This window comes from Salvelinus namaycush, chromosome 34 (genome assembly GCF_016432855.1).
Source record: "Salvelinus namaycush isolate Seneca chromosome 34, SaNama_1.0, whole genome shotgun sequence".
Lineage (NCBI taxonomy): Eukaryota > Metazoa > Chordata > Actinopteri > Salmoniformes > Salmonidae > Salvelinus > Salvelinus namaycush.
The window spans coordinates 6,769,788-6,788,070 of record NC_052340.1 but is presented as its reverse complement, the minus strand read 5'-3'; the positions used below and the strand labels follow the sequence as shown (position 1 = coordinate 6,788,070).

The following is an 18,283-nucleotide window of genomic DNA, read 5'->3' as shown; positions in this document are numbered from 1 at the left end:
GAACCCCCCTTTGTTTTAACCTTCTCTTGAAGTGATGTCTTCTTCTTTAGCCGTCCTATTTCTTCCTCGATACCTCTACAGATGTAGGATCTTAATTTGAGCCAGTTTGCTACAGCATGAAAATAATTCTGCAGCAACAGGAAATGGGAAGTTGGACATTCTTCTGGAGTTTTACATATGTGTAAGGGGAAATCAAGTCTGAAATTTACAAGTGGAAATTAGAAACTTCAGAAACCTTTTTAAACCTCAAATACAGCACAAGTGTAACATTTCCTGCATTTCAGGAAAGTTGTGCTGCAACAGGGTGATCATATTAAAATCCTACATCTGTGTATTGCTTTGCTCTAGGACTCTTTCTCAAGGTTGTGAAATTCTAATAACGCATCCCCTGATTTGTGCTATCCTCCTATTTCCTTCTTTCATTTCTCTTTGCTGTTTGTCCTTTTCTCTAGCGCTCTCGCTCTCGTCTTCTGTCATCTACTTGAGGCAATGCTTTTGAGGCAAAACTGGAGAGTCTTAAAATCTACTTCAATTATCTTTCTCTTTCAGCTGTACATGCTATATGTACATATTTATATATATATATATGTATGTATATGTATATATATATGTATGTGCGCTGACGGGGGTGGTCCGTCATTTATACCTAACAAGTCACATGTCACGCCCTGGCCTTAGTATTCTTTGTTTTCTTTATTATTTTAGTTAGGTCAGGGTGTGACATGGGAAGTTTGTGTGTTTTGTCTAGTTTAGGGGGTGTGTATTGTTTAGGGGGTGTTGAATAGTGTATGGGGTTGTGTTCAGGAGAGAGTTCTAGGAAAGTCTATGGTTGCCTGGTTTGGTTCTCAATCAGAGACAGATGTCATTAATTGTCTCTGATTGGGAGCCATATTTAAGGCAGCCATAGGCTTTAGGTGATTGTGGGAGATTGTCTATGTGTAGTATTTGTGTCAGCACTATCTGTATTTATAGCTTCACGGTCGTCAGTTTTGTTATTTTGTTAGTTCGTGTATAGTTGTTCGTTTCTTGTTTGTTTTCTCTCTTCTTATAATAAAGAAGATGTATTTTGCACACGCTGCGCCTTGGTCCAATCTCTCACAGCAAGACGATCGTGACATCACAACATTCTGGAATAACCCCAGAAACGTCACAAAATATAGATGCTATGGAAACACATGCCAGAAATATGTCCGGTGTAAAGTGGATTCATACATTTTTTTTTAAATCACCGTGACAATGGTTGAACAAAGCTGACAAATATCCCCTCTTCCCCTTCTTTTATTCTTCTTTGTGTTGAATGTGTGTTCCTATGTGTGTCTGCGTGTTTTATGTGTGTTCTTTGTGTGTGTGCACGTGCCCCATGTGTATGTGTGTATATTGCCATGAGCCAGGCAGCTATAACCGGCCTGCATGGTCCCGGAGACCCAAGGTTCGCTGGAGCCACACCCCCTCCCTCACGCTGGTAACAATCTGTGATTGGTGTTTTGTGCTGGTCATGTGACCCCGTTACCCAAGAAGAAGTGGCCACTTATGGCTTTCTTCCCCAAACCTTAATGTTTATCCCGCTCTCTCGTTACCATGGTGATGGGAACTTCAAATTCTGTTTGATATTTAGCTACGCTAATAGCAGTGTGTCCTTGGCTCATGTCCCGTATGACCACTGATGTGAAAGGACAACAGATTAAAACAGTGTGTTGTCGTCTCATGTATCAGTGGCCGTGACGGACAGGAGACATGGAAAGGACTTCAACCTCTGTCCTGATCTCATCCAATAGAACGGTCAATCCTATCCTACCTTTCCCCCTCTGGTCTGCTCTCCCTTCTACCTTCAACCTCTGTCCTGATCTCATCCAATAGAATGGTCAATCCTATCCTGCCTTTCCCTCTCTGGTCTGCTCTCCCTTCTACCTTCAACCTCTGTCCTGATCTCATCCAATAGAACGGTCAATCCTATCCTACCTTTCCCTCTCTGGTCTGCTCTCCCTTCTACCTTCAACCTCTGTCCTGATCTCATCCAATAGAACGGTCAATCCTATCCTACCTTTCCCCCTCTGGTCTGCTCTCCCTTCTACCTTCAACTTCTGTCCTGATCTCATCCAATAGAACGGTCAATCCTATCCTACCTTTCCCCCTCTGGTCTGCTCTCCCTTCTACCTACAACATCTGTCCTGATCTCATCCAATAGAACGGTCAATCCTATCCTACCTTTCCCCCTCTGGTGTGCTCTCCCTTCTATCTTCAACCTCTGTCCTGATCTCATCCAATAGAACGGTCAATCCTATCCTACCTTTCCCTCTCTGGTCTGCTCTCCCTTCTACCTTCAACCTCTGTCCTGATCTCATCCAATAGAACGGTCAATCCTATCCTACCTTTCCCCCTCTGGTCTGCTCTCCCTTCTACCTTCAACCTCTGTCCTGATCTCATCCAATAGAACGGTCAATCCTATCCTGCCTTTCCCTCTCTGGTCTGCTCTCCCTTCTACCTTCAACCTCTGTCCTGATCTCATCCAATAGAACGGTCAATCCTATCCTACCTTTCCCCCTCTGGTCTGCTCTCCCTTCTACCTTCAACCTCTTTTCTACCTGATGATCTCTCTTCCAGGCCTTCGATCTGATCACTTCTGATTCTGAAAGCCTGTAGGGCTCAATCCTAACTTCAGATACAAACGCAGAACTCTTCTGCACAAATCTGTCGTCTAACTTGATTCGTGGGGGAAGGAAAAGTTACGTGTGCTCACTGTATCTCAAGTTAGATTTTGTCCATTAGTTTAAAGTCAGGTGTTTGTTTGACCTGACACATGGCTGTAGACTCCGCCATGCAAGGTTCCGGGATGAATTTCGGTCCTACTTTATTTGGATAGGCCTGGATTTTCATGGTCATACTATCAGCAAACCCTCTGTTGATAAGAAACTGCTTGCTAGGGTTAGGGTTAGGTTTAGAATAAGGGTTAAGGTTAGGGCTAGGATTAGGGTGAGTGTTAAGTTTAGGGTTACTATAAGAGTTAAGGTTAGGGTTAGAGATAGGGTTAGTAGATAGTTAGTTGAAATATTACTGATAGTAGATAGTAGATGGTCTGTAGACTAAGCACACGTGTGTCATAGCTTTTTTTGCAGACTGTAGGAGTCTACAGCCATGTCTCAGGGCAGTGTGTTTGCATGTTTTTACTAGGTTTTGAGTGACTAGGATCTAACCTGTTTTCCACACTAACTCTATGAGAGATCCACCCCTGCCTGTTTCTGCACAGTAGCTATTGCTGTGTTTGCATTGTGGCCCAAGCTGAATGTGGTGTGGTGATGGGTGTGTGTGGTGCAGTCTGTGTTTGGTGTATGGGATTGTACAAGTTAGTCCCGACTTTTCCCCCTGATCCTACAGTGGGATGTAATTACTGTACAACAACAATAGCATGGAAATCAGATTAGAAACAAGTCCGGTTGGCAAGACAACCAGTGCCTACTTTAGAAAGCACTGACCTAGATGCTTCAACTATCTTGTCTTCTACCCTCATGTGACTTTATTCTGTGGGACATCTCTTTAGTGTGTTGATCTTAGGGGTGTTGTTTCCTTGTATATGTTCAATAGCTGGATTTGATGTACTGTATGTACTGTATCGCTGAGCTCATATATATCTCTGCTCTCTTCTTTCCCTGCCTCTCTGTTTCCAATGAACCATAACCTTCAGGAAAGCATTCCTGCCTGAAGATGTATAGTGACCCTTCCTTGAATCCTTGTCCAGCATCTGCCTCACCCCACGCCCCCTCCTTCCCTCCTCTTGTCCAGCCAAACAAAATTGCCGTTATGGGAAGCTCCAGCCGCCAGCCACGCCACCCACGCCACCCCTGCCTCTGTCTTCAGTCGGCCATCTTATCTTCTCTCTTCTTTGACAAGAAGCCACAAAAGGCGGAGGAGGCTAGTGGACGGCAGCCTCCAAACGACGTTCCCCTTTCCCCTTTTTCCTCGCTTCTAGTCTCTCTTAAAATACAGACGTAGGACATGTAAAATGCAATGCAGGACATTTAAAATGTGTACTGTATTTGAGGTTTAAAAAGGGTTCTGAGGTTTGTAATTTCCACTTGGAAATTTTTGACCTGATTTTCCCTTAAGAAAAATGTATCAGCTCCTAGAAAAATATCAATTCATTATGATCCACATAATAATTAACATGTACTGTTGCTGCAGGATTATTTTCCTGCTGTAGCAAACTGGCTCAAATTAAAATCCTACATCTGCAGAGTAAATGGATGGTTTGACAGCCGTGAATACTGGGAAAGATCCAGCTCTCACACTCTCTCTCTCTCCCTCTCTCCCTCTCTCTCTCGTTCGCTCTCTCTCTCTCTTTTTCCTGCTCTATCACATTACTTAGCGATGCATAATGGCTGGGGCAAAAAAAGTTCCCTGTTTCTTTCTGACAGCTAGTGTGTGTCCAAATGACAACTGTTCTGTGTGCGAATGGTATGGATGGATTTTTTTGTCTGTGTGTGTTCGTTTTTTATGTACAGGGTATAAGCTTGTGAATGACCTTCAGATGTCACTACGGGCAATGTGGGTGTATACACGTGTGTGAATATGTGTGCGTTTGAGTGTCCTTAGAGTGTTTGAGTGTCTTCTCTTCAAACTCAGACTCTCGCTGAATGGAGAAGCCAGGGATGATTTTATCAGTAGTCAACCCTTCTGAACCCTTGCTTCACCTCCAATATGATATGTTAGCCTGTGTTGCTTCCTCATACTAAGTTACTACTGTATCATATATTAGCATGATATTTCTTGCACACATTATGACAGGCACAATTCTGCCTACGATGGATGGATCATTAACCTGTTGGCCTTTGATGATATTGTAATTCACATTGCACAAAAAGCCCAATCCCCAAATGATGTCTCCCTTTTTGTCCACCTGCAGTAACCCTTGACACTCAAGTGAGCACGCAGACACATTGACTATACGTGAACCAACACATAAGCTTCGACCACCACATACAGGCTGCTTTGCACATCAGAAGTCCACACAAAGAGGCCTACACATACACACAAGCTGAGCACTTTCAGGGAAAACAGAAAAAAAGTTAGAGTAACATTTCTATCAGATACATATATTTCTACGTTTTGTCCTAATACCAAGCTGTATTCTAGAGGTGTGCCTTGATTGCTGTCGCTATTTAGGTGTGGTCCTCACCGTCTTAAACTATCAATGTTTGAATGTATGGGACCTCTCTCTTCTGAGGTAATTGATCTTGGATGTTCTCTGGATGTTACATATTTAGCTACATGAGTGTTGCACTGGCTGTGACTGTATTTCGGGAGACAACGTGAGATGTAATTAATACACAATCAATCATTCCACTTTCCACCCATTGCACTTCAAACTACCTTCAAAGACGTAGGGCTTCAATTACATTATCATAAGAGCATTATAATGTATGTACGTCTGGGAAGGATCACAAAAAAGTATCCAAAAGCACAGATGAACTTTTGAATTGCTAAAACAACATCACAACAGCAAAATAGTACCGTTATTTATTTGAGTCAATATTTTTAATATGTTATCTTCATTTGCTCCTTGTGTCTAAAAGTCTTGGCTTTGTATTTTTTCAACAGACCTTGTTGGTGGAGCAGACAGGCTATGGGAGTGTAACTGTAGTTATATGACTGGGTGCCTCTGGTATTGTCTGATGTGGTTTCAAGGGCTAAAGCCAGGGGCCACGCTGATTCTGTGCCCAGGAGTGCCCTACCTCATCTGGAGACAGTCTCTGCCTGTCTCTGCAATGGCCACCACATTCATTGGCTGCCTTTACGTTATTCACTGCCAGAGCTTGTTTTCTTTTTATTTGTCTCCTCAGATCTCCTAGCCGTTCTAGTTTAGATTTCGCTTGGTCGAGTATTGTACTTTGATATTGTCGAATTTTGTACCGCATAGTCATGTAATGTGTACTTCATGCCAGGACTTTGTGGTTGTCCTAGCTGGTGACATTGTTGTAGCCATCATTACTTGGTCTTTGGGAAGTTGGCCTGAGTTTGGGTCTGAAAGATCATTAATTAAACAGTGGAAGGTCAATGCTGATCTCCACCTGTAGGGCGTACACGCTCCCATTCTAGACTTACTTAATGACTAATATAAATTCATTCAACTGATGTGCAATTGTGAGTGTGGTGTGTAAATCAGTATGTAGGGAGTCTGAGACATCAGCTGGAATCATGGTGAGAAATACATCTGGGAAGCTTGTTGCCACAACCAGAGACTATAACTAAGTCACAATCAGACGTAATTATCCAAAGTAACCTCAAGAATTAAAAATAATAATAATTGAGATTGTACTGTATTTTATACACGAACACACACACACCGACACACACTGCTACCGATGGCTAGGGGACAAAGCAATACATGTAGCCTAATGAAATAAACATCACCTCCATTTCCCCTGTCACTCACTCTGACGTCTCCGCTGGACTCCTGAATGCCGGGATAGCTAGCTGGGATAGTGGAGGTCCCAGAGTTTTGCGTTTGACTGTCTCTCTCTGTGTGGTCATGCATGTTTTTGCTGCAGTTGTTCCTCTGTGACGCATGGCTCTAACCAGGCCCCTCTCGCACCGAACACCAGAAATGCTTGTCTCTAATAATGAGCTGTATTCATTATTGTATTTTGAAATAAAAATGCGCATAGAAACATTACAGTGTACCTTTTATTGTCAGCAATTTTTTTACTAACCCCTGACAAATGAGCTCTAAAACTTCCCCCGTGGAATTACTACTAGTGAGAAGGGGTGATTAATGATAGCAGGTGAAGTGTGGAGGCTGTGAGGCTGGGTTATGGCCGATGCACCAGTGTGCTGTGTGTAGCTACTACCGTTAGACAGCACTGTAGCAACATCCAAAGACTTAATCGTGCTGGATAGAGAAAAAAGAAACAGCAACTCAAGCTGCAGATAGGATTCTCTCTCTCTCTCTCTCTCTACACTTCCTTTTTTCTCTCCCTCTGGCTGTCTGAAAGTGAGGGAGAGAGGATGGATATGTAACACATGTAGTGCAGGTATCTGGGTCTCAGTGGGGGGGTTCTTAATAAATGGGCCTGGCAGGGGTTAAGATAACAGCAAGGTCAAAAGATCACTGCAGAGTGTGCCGTGTGTCGCGGTAAGCCAACAGAGGGGTCTCCGGCACAGACAGGACTGAAGGTGACACACACATGCAAATGAATGCTCACGAACTCAGTTATAGACACACACACTCCGTTTCACGGGTCAAATCCTACTCAGACGTGTGTGTGTGTGTGTGCGTGAGTGAGAGTGTGTGAGCGTGTGCGTGAGAGTGTGTGAGCGTGTGTGAGCGTGTGTGTGTGTGTGGAAGGAGAGGGAGCTGCCAACACTAAAAGCTGGAGTATTTTGCCATGAGTGCACTACTTGAAACAGTCAAAACTCCTAAATAGCCGTCAGTAAATCTGGTCTCAGAATATAGAATTAGGAAGACCCTAACCAAGCTACATTATTCATTCGTTTCTCTATTGGGATCTTAACTGCGTTACATAACACACAATACAACTAATTCCTCCAGCACTCCAGTTCCTCAGCTCTTAAGTCATCATCCCATTGGAGTTATTCTCTCTTTCTCTTTCCTCCGCTCCCTTTAAAACACCTCTCAATTCCGGGAAATCCTGATCAAAAGAAATAAAGCTTATCTGAAATCGGACTCCATCTCTATAAATCTATATTTAGTTCCCGGTTGTCATGCTGATTCTGAAAGACATTCCTCAGCAGAACTGGGTCTGATGAGAGCCACATATTGAATAATAAGCCCAATGGTAAATTTAAATGATTCTTTTCACAAACTGACAAATATATGCACTTTTTGGTCTCAGACAAAAGTACTATTTCTGTGAAAGGTTAGATAGAATAGTTTCAAACCACTCTTGATGAATATTAACAAGGAGCATCACTAAATGTAAACAAATTTGAAACAGAATTAAATAGTTATGAACTTACCCAAACATGCAACAACATGACTGTTGTTTCTCAGTGCTAGACAAGATTGGTCTTATTTACCTGGAAAACTCCATGTTGTGGCCTATTGATAGGTTCAGCTCCGTTGTGCAGAACTTTGTCTGGTTTGCCCCTTCACTATTGACCATGAAAATAGCCAACCCCACATGAGTCCTAGCCTCCTCTTTCCCAGAGTACCAAGGCCTTGGGCAGGTCTGAGGAAGCCTCCCTAGAGAACATGGTGGTGGATGCTGGAACTCTGTTGGGCTGAGGATACATCCCTGCTGAACCCCAGCCATTTAACACAGTAATCTAACTGCAGCGTTGAAGCAAAACCAGCAACCTGGACTTCCAAACACCTCAGAATGATACTGTTTACTGCTTTAAAACAAACACATCAGTGTATCTTTACTTGTCTATTTTGATTATTGTGGTGTTGTCAAATGGTTAGTGGGTTAGCCATCAATGCACATAATAACTTACCCATCACAAGCATTAAAGCTTGACTCCGCCATGATGACATGACGACAATTAACGAAGAATCCTGTCTCGCAATAAAGTTGTCTACAGAGGACTCCCCAAAATAGATTGTGTCCATGCGAAGATTGCGGCCAATTGTAACGGATCACGTCCATCAGAAAATCAAGCTGTGACTCTTACAGCCCAGATGTTTTAATTTAGTGCTGTACCAAGATAGACCAAACATGTTGATCCTGGCGTCAATCAGGCACCAGTCAGATTTCTACGTCAGTCAAATCATCAGATGTTTGGGTCAATGTTTGTCCCAAGAAATGTCATCGGTAAACATTTTATCACGGTGATGTCTTACAGTAGCCCATCAAAATCACGGAGTTATTGAATCTCTGACATACTGTACTCCATTTCTTTACAACAGTCAAACTGACTCCAACTTCTAAATACACCAACGTGAACACTGCAGTCCATCTCACTGAACAGTACGTTTGCCAAGCTCTTAGTGGCCATACACGTCAGTCTCACTTGAGACCGGTCTTCAATTATGGATGCCACAAACAGAGGTTATTGGCTGAACGCAGTTTACGTACACTATAGTAATAGCACTCCATGCAAACTCTTACTATCCCACATAACAGCACACCACACACCACGCAGTGCTGAAAATGAGGATACTGAAGTTATCTTGGAGCCGTCACCTGAGAGGATTCCGTTTACAATTGCTTACCGTAAGAATACCGAGTTTAATGTACCGTGTATTTTACGACAATGATTCTTAAAATATTGTAGTCGTTGTAGCAAACTATGCTTGCTCTTTTTGGCCTGACTCGCGACATGATAACTGCAATAAAGCAAGTCATGCCTCCATCAGAACTTACAGGTACACACAGTATCAGTTCTTACACAATGACGTCACTGCCAGCCATTACACAAGAACATATCATTTGGACAAACTACCTCCTGAACCTGTCATTATTTTATTTTACTCCACACGTACAGCAATCCCCCATAGACACACGTTTGATTTCCATCACCCGATGCAAAACACTGAACATACAGTAGTATAACTATAATTATGTGTGGCTACAACCTTTCAGCAGGCCTACGACGTAGCGGTCCAAACCTTCAGACAGGACGGTCACTCCCCTTGTCACGGTCCCCATGACAGAGAAATCAAACAGACTCACTGTCAACAAATGACTCCACACATGCAAAACAACGAGTAAAAGAAGGAACAAAAACGAGAACTACGGCCCACCCTATCCTTATCCACGTCCTCGCATGTAGGCCTTGCTCTGAGCACTGTACATTCACCGGGTTGCTACGAGCAAGAGAGAGCGTGTGTGATAGAGAGAGGGAGGGGGAGAGGCAGAGGGTGGACGGGAGGGAGGCAGGGAGAGAGAGATGGTGAGGGAGGGAGGGAGGGATGGTGAGGGAGGGAGGGAGGGAGGGAGCGGGAGCAGCTCTGTCCTCCTTGCCTTTCTTTGTCTCGTTGAGTTCTTACTGGGATGGCTAAGGTCACATTCTGAAATCTCAGGTAGGTGATTCTCGAGGCACCATTTTACCTTCTCAAAGGGAGGGGATATAGTGAAGGCAGAGACCAAGAGGGAAGGAATGATAGAACGAGAGAGACTAAGGCGAGTGAATGCTAGGTCAGTGCTGAGCATTCTGTATGAGTAAATGTCTCTGAAGACTTTCCCTCCTCTGTCTCCCCTCCAGCTGTCTTCCAATCCTGTCCTCCCTCGCTTCTCCTCCCCTCCCCTCTCCTCCCCTCTGCATCCCTCTACTGCCCAACCCTCCTCTACTCTCTCACGCTGCCAAAGAGTGTTGCTTCATCATGCTCCCCTCAGTTGCAGTAGCACAGGGAAGCAGTCACTTTCTTGTCCCTCCCACCACTTCATGTTGTTCCGTCCGTAGAATTACAGACAGTAGTTTCACAGGATCGCTATGGTTCCCTCTCCTCAGCACCCATAGCTCTCCTTTTTGGTCTGTCTTCGGGTGAGGGGGCATCTCTAGGCGGTTCTTTCTCGTACTCCATAGATCTCCATTGTGTGCTTCAGAAATCCAAATGCTCCGTTTGGTCCGTTTAAAGTGCAGCGACAGCGCTCAGTGACAGAGTTCAGAACCCTGTGTAGTCTGCGTTGTTTTGCTTGCTGCTAGTCATGAGCGCTAAAGCTACTAGGGCATGTATCATCCACTGTAACCACTCTCTTCACTGTCCGTTCCCCCAAATGTCCTCTTTTCATTTATACTCCATCCCCCTTCCAACCCCCCCCGCCACACGCCATGGTCTCACCTATCCCGTCCCGACCGTCCGACTCCCCTCCCTCCTTCTCTTCCTCTCTCCCCTATCCCATCTCTCTCTCAGTTGCTAGCAGTCACACCCGCACTACTTCCTCGGCCCAGCCCTATACTGCAGAGTACATTATGGGAATTGCTTTCTTGCCCAATCCCCCCCCTCCACCCCCCTTCTTTAACTAACACACATAATGCTGCAATATCGCCCAAGGTCACATCTTCCTGAACTCAGAAGGACTGCATGTGTGTTTGTGTCGGTGTTGGTGTGTGTGTGTGCGTGCGTGCGTGCGTGCGTGCGTGCGTGCGTGCGTGCGTGCGTGCGTGCGTGCGTGCGTGCGTGCGTGTTGGCTTTGTCTACATGCACGTGTGCGCGTATGATTTGTGTGTGTGTGTGTGGTGGGCAGGTGCAGAATCCTAAATCTATCCAAACCGCCTGGAACATGTCACTTCTACTGCACTGTAACTGCCTCAGTGACGATGTCAAATCACTCATACAGCTCCTCACGGCCGTTGTCAGCTAAAACAATTGCATTATGGTGAATGAGGTGGTTTTATTAGAACGGAACAATGAATAATTCAAGTAGATGATCCACTGCTGATTTGCTAATGCAATGTGTTATATAAGGAGTGTACTGGAATGTGGAGAGTATTGGAGTGTTTTCACAATATATAATTAAATTAACACACACACACACAGTTATATGAATTATTGCTGTGATTCTGCTCTGTTACTGGACTGTGCCTGGCAAGGTTTTTTCTATATATTAATAATCTAAATATTAATTTACAAAAAAAGGATGGAGTCACCTTCCCCGGGAGACCCCTGCATTGCGTTCCGCACACACATGCACGAACGCATACACGCAAGCACGCATGCGCACTCACAAACGCACACACACTTTCCCTGCCAGGGTGACAGCTGTTCTCAGTTCAAGGTTTACATCATGTTGAATGACAAGCATAAATCACCTCATATAGAACAGCTCTCACACACACACACACACACACACACACACACACACACACACACACACACACACACACACACACACACACACACACACACACACACACACACTCAAGAGTATTGGTTGGAAGGACTGAATTGGAGTGTACAGTATGGGAGTGTCTTTATCAAAGTGCCGATGTTCGGCTACAATATTGCTTAATATTTAGCGTTTTTCTTAGTATCCTCATTTACATAACCATTGGCCCTTGCCCCTTGCCCCTCTGGATTCTGTCACGTGAACCCTCATAGGTCAATTACAGTGACATTTATTAGGGGGTCTCTGTACCTCTCAGCTTTCAGCACCCCTCATCTCCACACTCCTCTCACACCCCTACACACCAACATGGTTCCCCCCCAGGCATCAAGCGCCCACCGCCTTGGGAATGGGTCACCCGACACCTACTCCCACTCAACCGATGACAGGGGGTGGAGGCCACGCTTTCATGGCTCTCAATCATATGGGTGATAGGGTAGGGTGGGGGTGGGGGTGTGAGAGAGGCAGAGAGCGAGGCGTGGTCAGTCAAGTTCAAAGCAACATGTACAGGACATTCTGTACGTGCACACAGGAATCAATCACCGTGATTGTGATTACAATAGCCTTTCTTAAACTTTGGTTATTTTAGTGGTATTTTCAGATTTTCGTCATTATTTGGAGAGTTTGTTGATAGAGTGAAACGCATTTGTGATAAAGTATGATCAATGTTGCTGCAGAAACAGCAGAAGTGACTGTTGTAGCAGTGCTTTAAATACCCATACAATCTGAACGTGTATCAATGACGGCATGTTACTATGCATGCACGCGCATCAAATATCTGGCGTGGGATCTGATCTGGCAGTCGACCTCAATGACTTCACTGGTTACAACCTGCGTTGCAGGAATCCCTCGGATTTAAATCTCTCCGAGAGAAAAAATGAACTGTCCTTGTTTGAAATCCAACTGGATTGAACATGAACTGATGGAATGGTACAAGGAATTAGATGAGTCATGGAGACAAGACATGGCAAATCTGACCATAATTCTGATCATAATTCTAGATTTAGCTTACAAGCTAAATCTAAAGCAGGAAGTACCAGTGACTCACTCAATATGGAAGTGGTTAGATGATGCAGATGCTACGCTACAGGATTGTTTTGCTAGTACAGACTGTAATACATTCCAGAATTCATCCAATGGCATTGAGGAGTATTCTACCTCAGTCACCGGCTTCATCAATAAGTGCATCGATGATGTCATCCCCACACTGACCGTACGTACATTTCCCAACCAGAAACCATGGATTACAGGCAACATCTGCACCGAGCTAAAGGCTAGAGTTTCCGCTTTCAAGGAGCGGGACACTTATCCACACATTTATAAGAAATCCCGCTATGCCCCCTTACGAACCATCAAACAGTCAAAGCATCAATACAGGACTAGGATTGAATTGTACTACACCAGCTCTGATGCTGGTTGGATGTGGCAGAGTCGTTTTATTTCTCTATTTGGTTAGGTCAGGGTGTGATTTGGGGTGGGCATTCTATGTTGTTTGTTTCTATGTTTTGGATGGGTATGGTTCTCAATCAGGGACAGCTGTCTAGTGTTGTCTCTGATTGGGAATCATACTTAGGCAGCCTTTTTTCCTTTTGGTAGTTGTGGGTAGTTGTCTTCGTTTGTGCATGTGTAGCCTTACGGAGCTTCGCGTTCGTTTTTGTTGTATTATTCTTTTGTTGGCGACATTTGCAAAAATAAAGAAAAATGTACGCTGCACCTTGGTCCATTCCATACGACGATCTTGACACAGGGGTTGAAATATATTACGGAATACAAAAGGAAACCCGGCCGCGAGCTGCCCAGTGACGCGAGCCTATTAGACGAGCTAAATGCCTTTTATGCTCGCTTCGGGGCAAGCAACACTTAAGCATGCATGAGAGCACCAGCTGTTCCAGACGACTGTGTGGTTACACTCTCCATAGCCGATGTGAGCAAGACCTTTAAATAGGTCAACATTCACAAAGCCGTGTGGCCAGACCCATTACCAGGACGTGTACTCAAAGCATGGGCGGAGCAATTGGCAAGTGTCTTCACTGACATTTTCAACCTCTCCCTGACCGAGTCTGTAATACCTACATGTTTCAAACAGACCACCAATGTCACTGTGCCCAAGAAAGCAAAGGTAACCTACCTGAATGATTACCGCACCGTAGCCATGAAGTGCTTTGAAAGGCTGGTCATGGCTCACATCAACATCATCATGCCGGAAACCATAGACCCACTCCAATTCGCATACCGCCCCAACAGATCCACAGATGATGCAATCTCAATCGCACTCCACACTGTGAGAATGATGTTCATTGGCTACAGGTTAGCGTTCAACACCATAGTGCCAACAAAGCTCATCACTAAGCTGAGGACCCTGGGACTAAACACCTCCCTCTGCAACTGGATCCTGGAGATCCTGACTGGCCGTCCCCAGGTGGTAAGGGTAGTCAACCACACATCTGCCACGCTGATCCTTAACAATGGTGCTCCTCAGGGGTGCGTGCTAAGTCTCCTCAAGTATTCCCTGTTCACCCACGACTGAGTGGCCAAGCATGACTCCAACACCATCATTAAGTTTGCACAACAGTGGTAGGCCTGATCACTGTCAACATTGAGACAGCCTATAGGGAGCAGGTCAAAGACCTGGCAGTGTGGTGCCAGGACAACAACGTATCCCTCAATGTAATCAAGACAAAGGAGTTGATCGTGGACTATAGGAAAAGGAGGGGCGAACAGGCCCCCGTTAACATTGACAGGGCTCAAGTGGAGCAGTTCGAAAGTTTCAAGTTCCTTGATGTCCACATCACCAATGAACTATCATTGTCAAAACACACCAAGACAGTTGTGAAGAAGGCACGAAAAAAACTTTTCCCCTTCAGGAGAATGAAAAGATTTGCCATGGGTCCCTAGACCCTCAAAAATTTCTACAGCTGCACCATCGAGAGCATCCTGACCGGATGCATCACTGCCTGGTATGGCAACTGCTCAGCATCTGACCGTAAGGTGCTACAAAGGGTAGTGTGTACGGCACAGTACATCACTGGGTAGACAAGGTGGATTCCAGGACCCTCCAGTGCAGGGCTGAACTCAGCCTGAAGGCCCCCCCCTTCTACTCCTCTCCCCTCCGCCCCCCTTCCCTCTTTCCCTCTCGCTCTCTCGCTCTGTCCTCATTGACTCTTCTGCGGTGGCTCCCCCTCCCCACTCATTCGTCCCTGTGCCGGCTAGGGAGACACATACCGCCTGCCTGCTGCCTGCAGCATTTGTGCCTGAGCTCCAGGCTCTGCTGTCCCCTCCGCTCCCTCCCCCCGCTTGCAGCTCTCCATCAGAGGGAACACTGACATCCTCTCTCCCCTGACTGCCTCCACAGCTCCACAGCTCTGCGGTGCAGACGCTCGCTCTCTCTGAGTGAGTTTTTTTCCTCTCCTCTGCCTGGTCTAGCTCTCAGGCTGTGGGATTAGGTGGATAATCAGTGTGTCGGCGAGCAAGAGTGAGGGACTGAAGCAAAGAGGGAGAGAGAAAGCCTGGATCAGGTGCAGCAGCCTTGACTTCGTCTGTCTCTTTCTGTTACTCTCTCTTTCAGTCTGTTTTCTGCCTGGCACATGCAGAAGGGTAGACAGAACTCATAATCCAGCAATTAGCCTTCCTTCACCCTCTTTCTCCTTCTCTGGGACTCATCGCAAAGGAGGAGAGAAGAGGAGGGAGACACTCATCCCAGGACTTTGCAGAGTGACAAGTCGTGTTTTCTTATTTGCTCGTTCTGCGTCCTACTTCGCCCTACCCCTCCCCTCTATCCCACCCGCACCCCTGCTTGCTCCAGCCAACACACACCCACACACCCAAGAGTGCGTATCCAGGGGCAGATAGACAGATAAACAGACGGACGGACAGACAGATTGCCAGACGGACGCAGTAGGATATGGAGTCCAAAGGAAGCGGCAGGTTCTCTATGTCCAGGTGTTTGAGCTCAGGAGACACCGTCCACGCCAATGTTGTCATCACACTTCTGCTCGGTGAGTCCAAAAGCTGACTTTATACTGCCATTTTTCCTCTCCTCTCCTTAACCTTCTCTCTCTCTCTCTCTCGCTCTCTCTTGCTCTCTCTCTCTCTGCACCCGTCTTCCTCCATCTACCCCTGGGGTGCCAGCCAAATCACTACAGTTTCTGCCGATCTTGCAGAAATGTGTCCGACGCCGGCAGACAGGGCTGCACACGTATTGCTTGTAAGGCAGGGGTTTATTTGGTTACATGGCTCATGCTTTTCTATATTGGGAGACTCTGATTCGTGTGTTCTAGCCACGCCGGGGCAGCGAGTGCTGATTCTTGCTATTTTACGGTTCACTAAGAGATTGAGTGGAGGGCATCAATTTTAGCTATCCTTGCCTAGATTCTGAGTCAGTAAGAAGATGCTGGTAACAATGGATCCTGTTTAGGGCAAGGTGAATTATGGGCACTGCCAATGGACCTGCCAAGTCAATGAGTATGATGATGTCCAATATTTACATCTTCTGCCGTGCTTTAGGGGGGAATGGAGAGAATGATCCATGGGACAAGACAATATACATCTAGATGAGGCAGTGGGATGGAAGTTGTCATGTGAGGAACACAGTTTAGTTGTCGGAAGATTTGTCCTCTGTCTTCCCGTCAGAGGATCTAGTGATGCAGATTCTACTGCGCACTTCATTCTGTCACGCTACATTTACACATGCCACGTAATCAGGGACATATTTAACTCATACAGCTGATGAGGTGAACAGTAAGGTGTGAATCCAGTGAGGGAAGTGTATAGGAATGTACGGAGGAATATTATATTTTGGGGAAAACATATTTAATATAGAAATAAAAAAGTCTGATAATGAGCAGGTTTGATCAATAGCTACTCAAATTGCAGGATATCCGTGCGTTATCATTCTCCCCAGTCTTCTTCCTGCTATGTTTTTATTATCTTTTAAACATGTTTTGTTTAGCTACGTACAGACTAGTGTGACCACTAAGAATGGTCGAATAACCACATTTAAATGTCTGGGTGATATGATGTTTTTTGATACAAATTGCTGTAGTATGTAGGTTAGCATTGTAGTAGAGTCCCTGAATGCCAGATATTGTATCATATTCCATATTGTTTCAACATATAGTGCTGTATAATGCACAGTTTTAATTTGATCTTTATTTAACTAGGCAAGTCAGTTAAGAACAAATTCTTATTTACAATGACGGCCTAGGAACAGTGGGTTAACTGCCTTATTCAGAGGCAGAACGACAGATTTTGTACCTTGTCAGCTCGGGGATTCGATCTTACAACCTTTCGGTTACTAGTTCAACGCTCTAACCACTAGGCTACGCTGCCTCCCAATAACACAGTCAAGCTTCAGACAAACTATGCCCTATGTATTTGAGAATCCACACATGATCGTGTCAGTTTGTTATCGCTAATTGTTAGCACGTACTGTAATATGGACACAATTATTCGTGGGATAACTTAAGACTCCTCAGCATCTTTTGAGGTGAGTGCCTTTTTGGCACCGACATCAATCCAGCATCAAATAAGAACAAGATCACAAGATTACACAAAACATCTTAAAACACGTTTATGCGTCTAAATTAGCATACGATTCTAAAGAGGCCGACACAGCAGAGAGCTACCGATAATAAATAGGCTTTTCATTTTCATATTTCTTTGAGATGGAATCTGACATGATATTAGATTAAGACATACCTGATAAGTAGTATCTCTTGCCTGTGTGTATCACTTGGCCAGTTTTCTCTGGATTCTCTGCCAGGCGGCTCATCCTTGGCTCTGCGTCAAGGTGAAGTACAGGTATTTTTTCTACAGCTGGTGGGCGAAGGGTTAATGTGCATGCTCATATATATCCCCCAAGCGTACAGTGGAGGGTTTAACCTCCAATAAAATGAATGGGGTTCACATATCGACCAGCCAGGCCTAAGACAAGCCAACACCCCCTCGAGACATCCATCAGAGACCCGGGAAGGATCTTTAATGTTGCTGGAACGTTTGTGCGACCAAAATGTCACATATAATGGCCCGGCAGTTATATCATTAGATCCTATGGTCGTTCTACATTAGCAGAGTTGAGAGAGAGACTGTTAGACTACAGTATGAGAGCTGTTAGCTGTGAGACTTGTACTTCACATCAGGTAATGGACAGACGGTCAGCGAATTACGATATTTTAGTTGCACATTAGGATGTAGCCAGACAAACACCCAATATAAGGCTTAAAGATGCAATCTCAAACTTTGGTATAATTTCAGCCAGTAGTTTCGAAAGTGGTGCTCACGAGCCAAATGTGGTCCCCATTTTCTGTATACTACGTCATCCAATTCTGTACTCTGTTATCCATTTGGTATGATATGTTACTTGCTGCATTTTCAACAAAAAAAAAAATGCAATTTGTATATGTTACAAAGCCAAAACGTACTATATGTTACAAATTTGTTGTGCTTAAAGATGCAATATGTAACTTTTTGGGTGACCCGACCAAATTGACATAGAAATGTGA

At 44.9% G+C, this 18,283-nt stretch overlaps 1 protein-coding gene across 1 annotated transcript in view; it reads left to right on the top strand.

Annotated features, from left to right (window-relative positions):
* Nucleotides 1–1,382: 1,382 nt before the first annotated feature.
* The window catches only part of LOC120029147 (sodium channel subunit beta-4-like), a 54,936-nt gene continuing 38,035 nt past the window's right edge, over nt 1,383–18,283 (top strand). The window contains exon 1 of the mRNA XM_038974454.1: nt 1,383–1,462. Coding sequence (XP_038830382.1) covers nt 1,383–1,462 — 80 coding nt within the window. The remainder of the gene's footprint in view (nt 1,463–18,283) is intronic.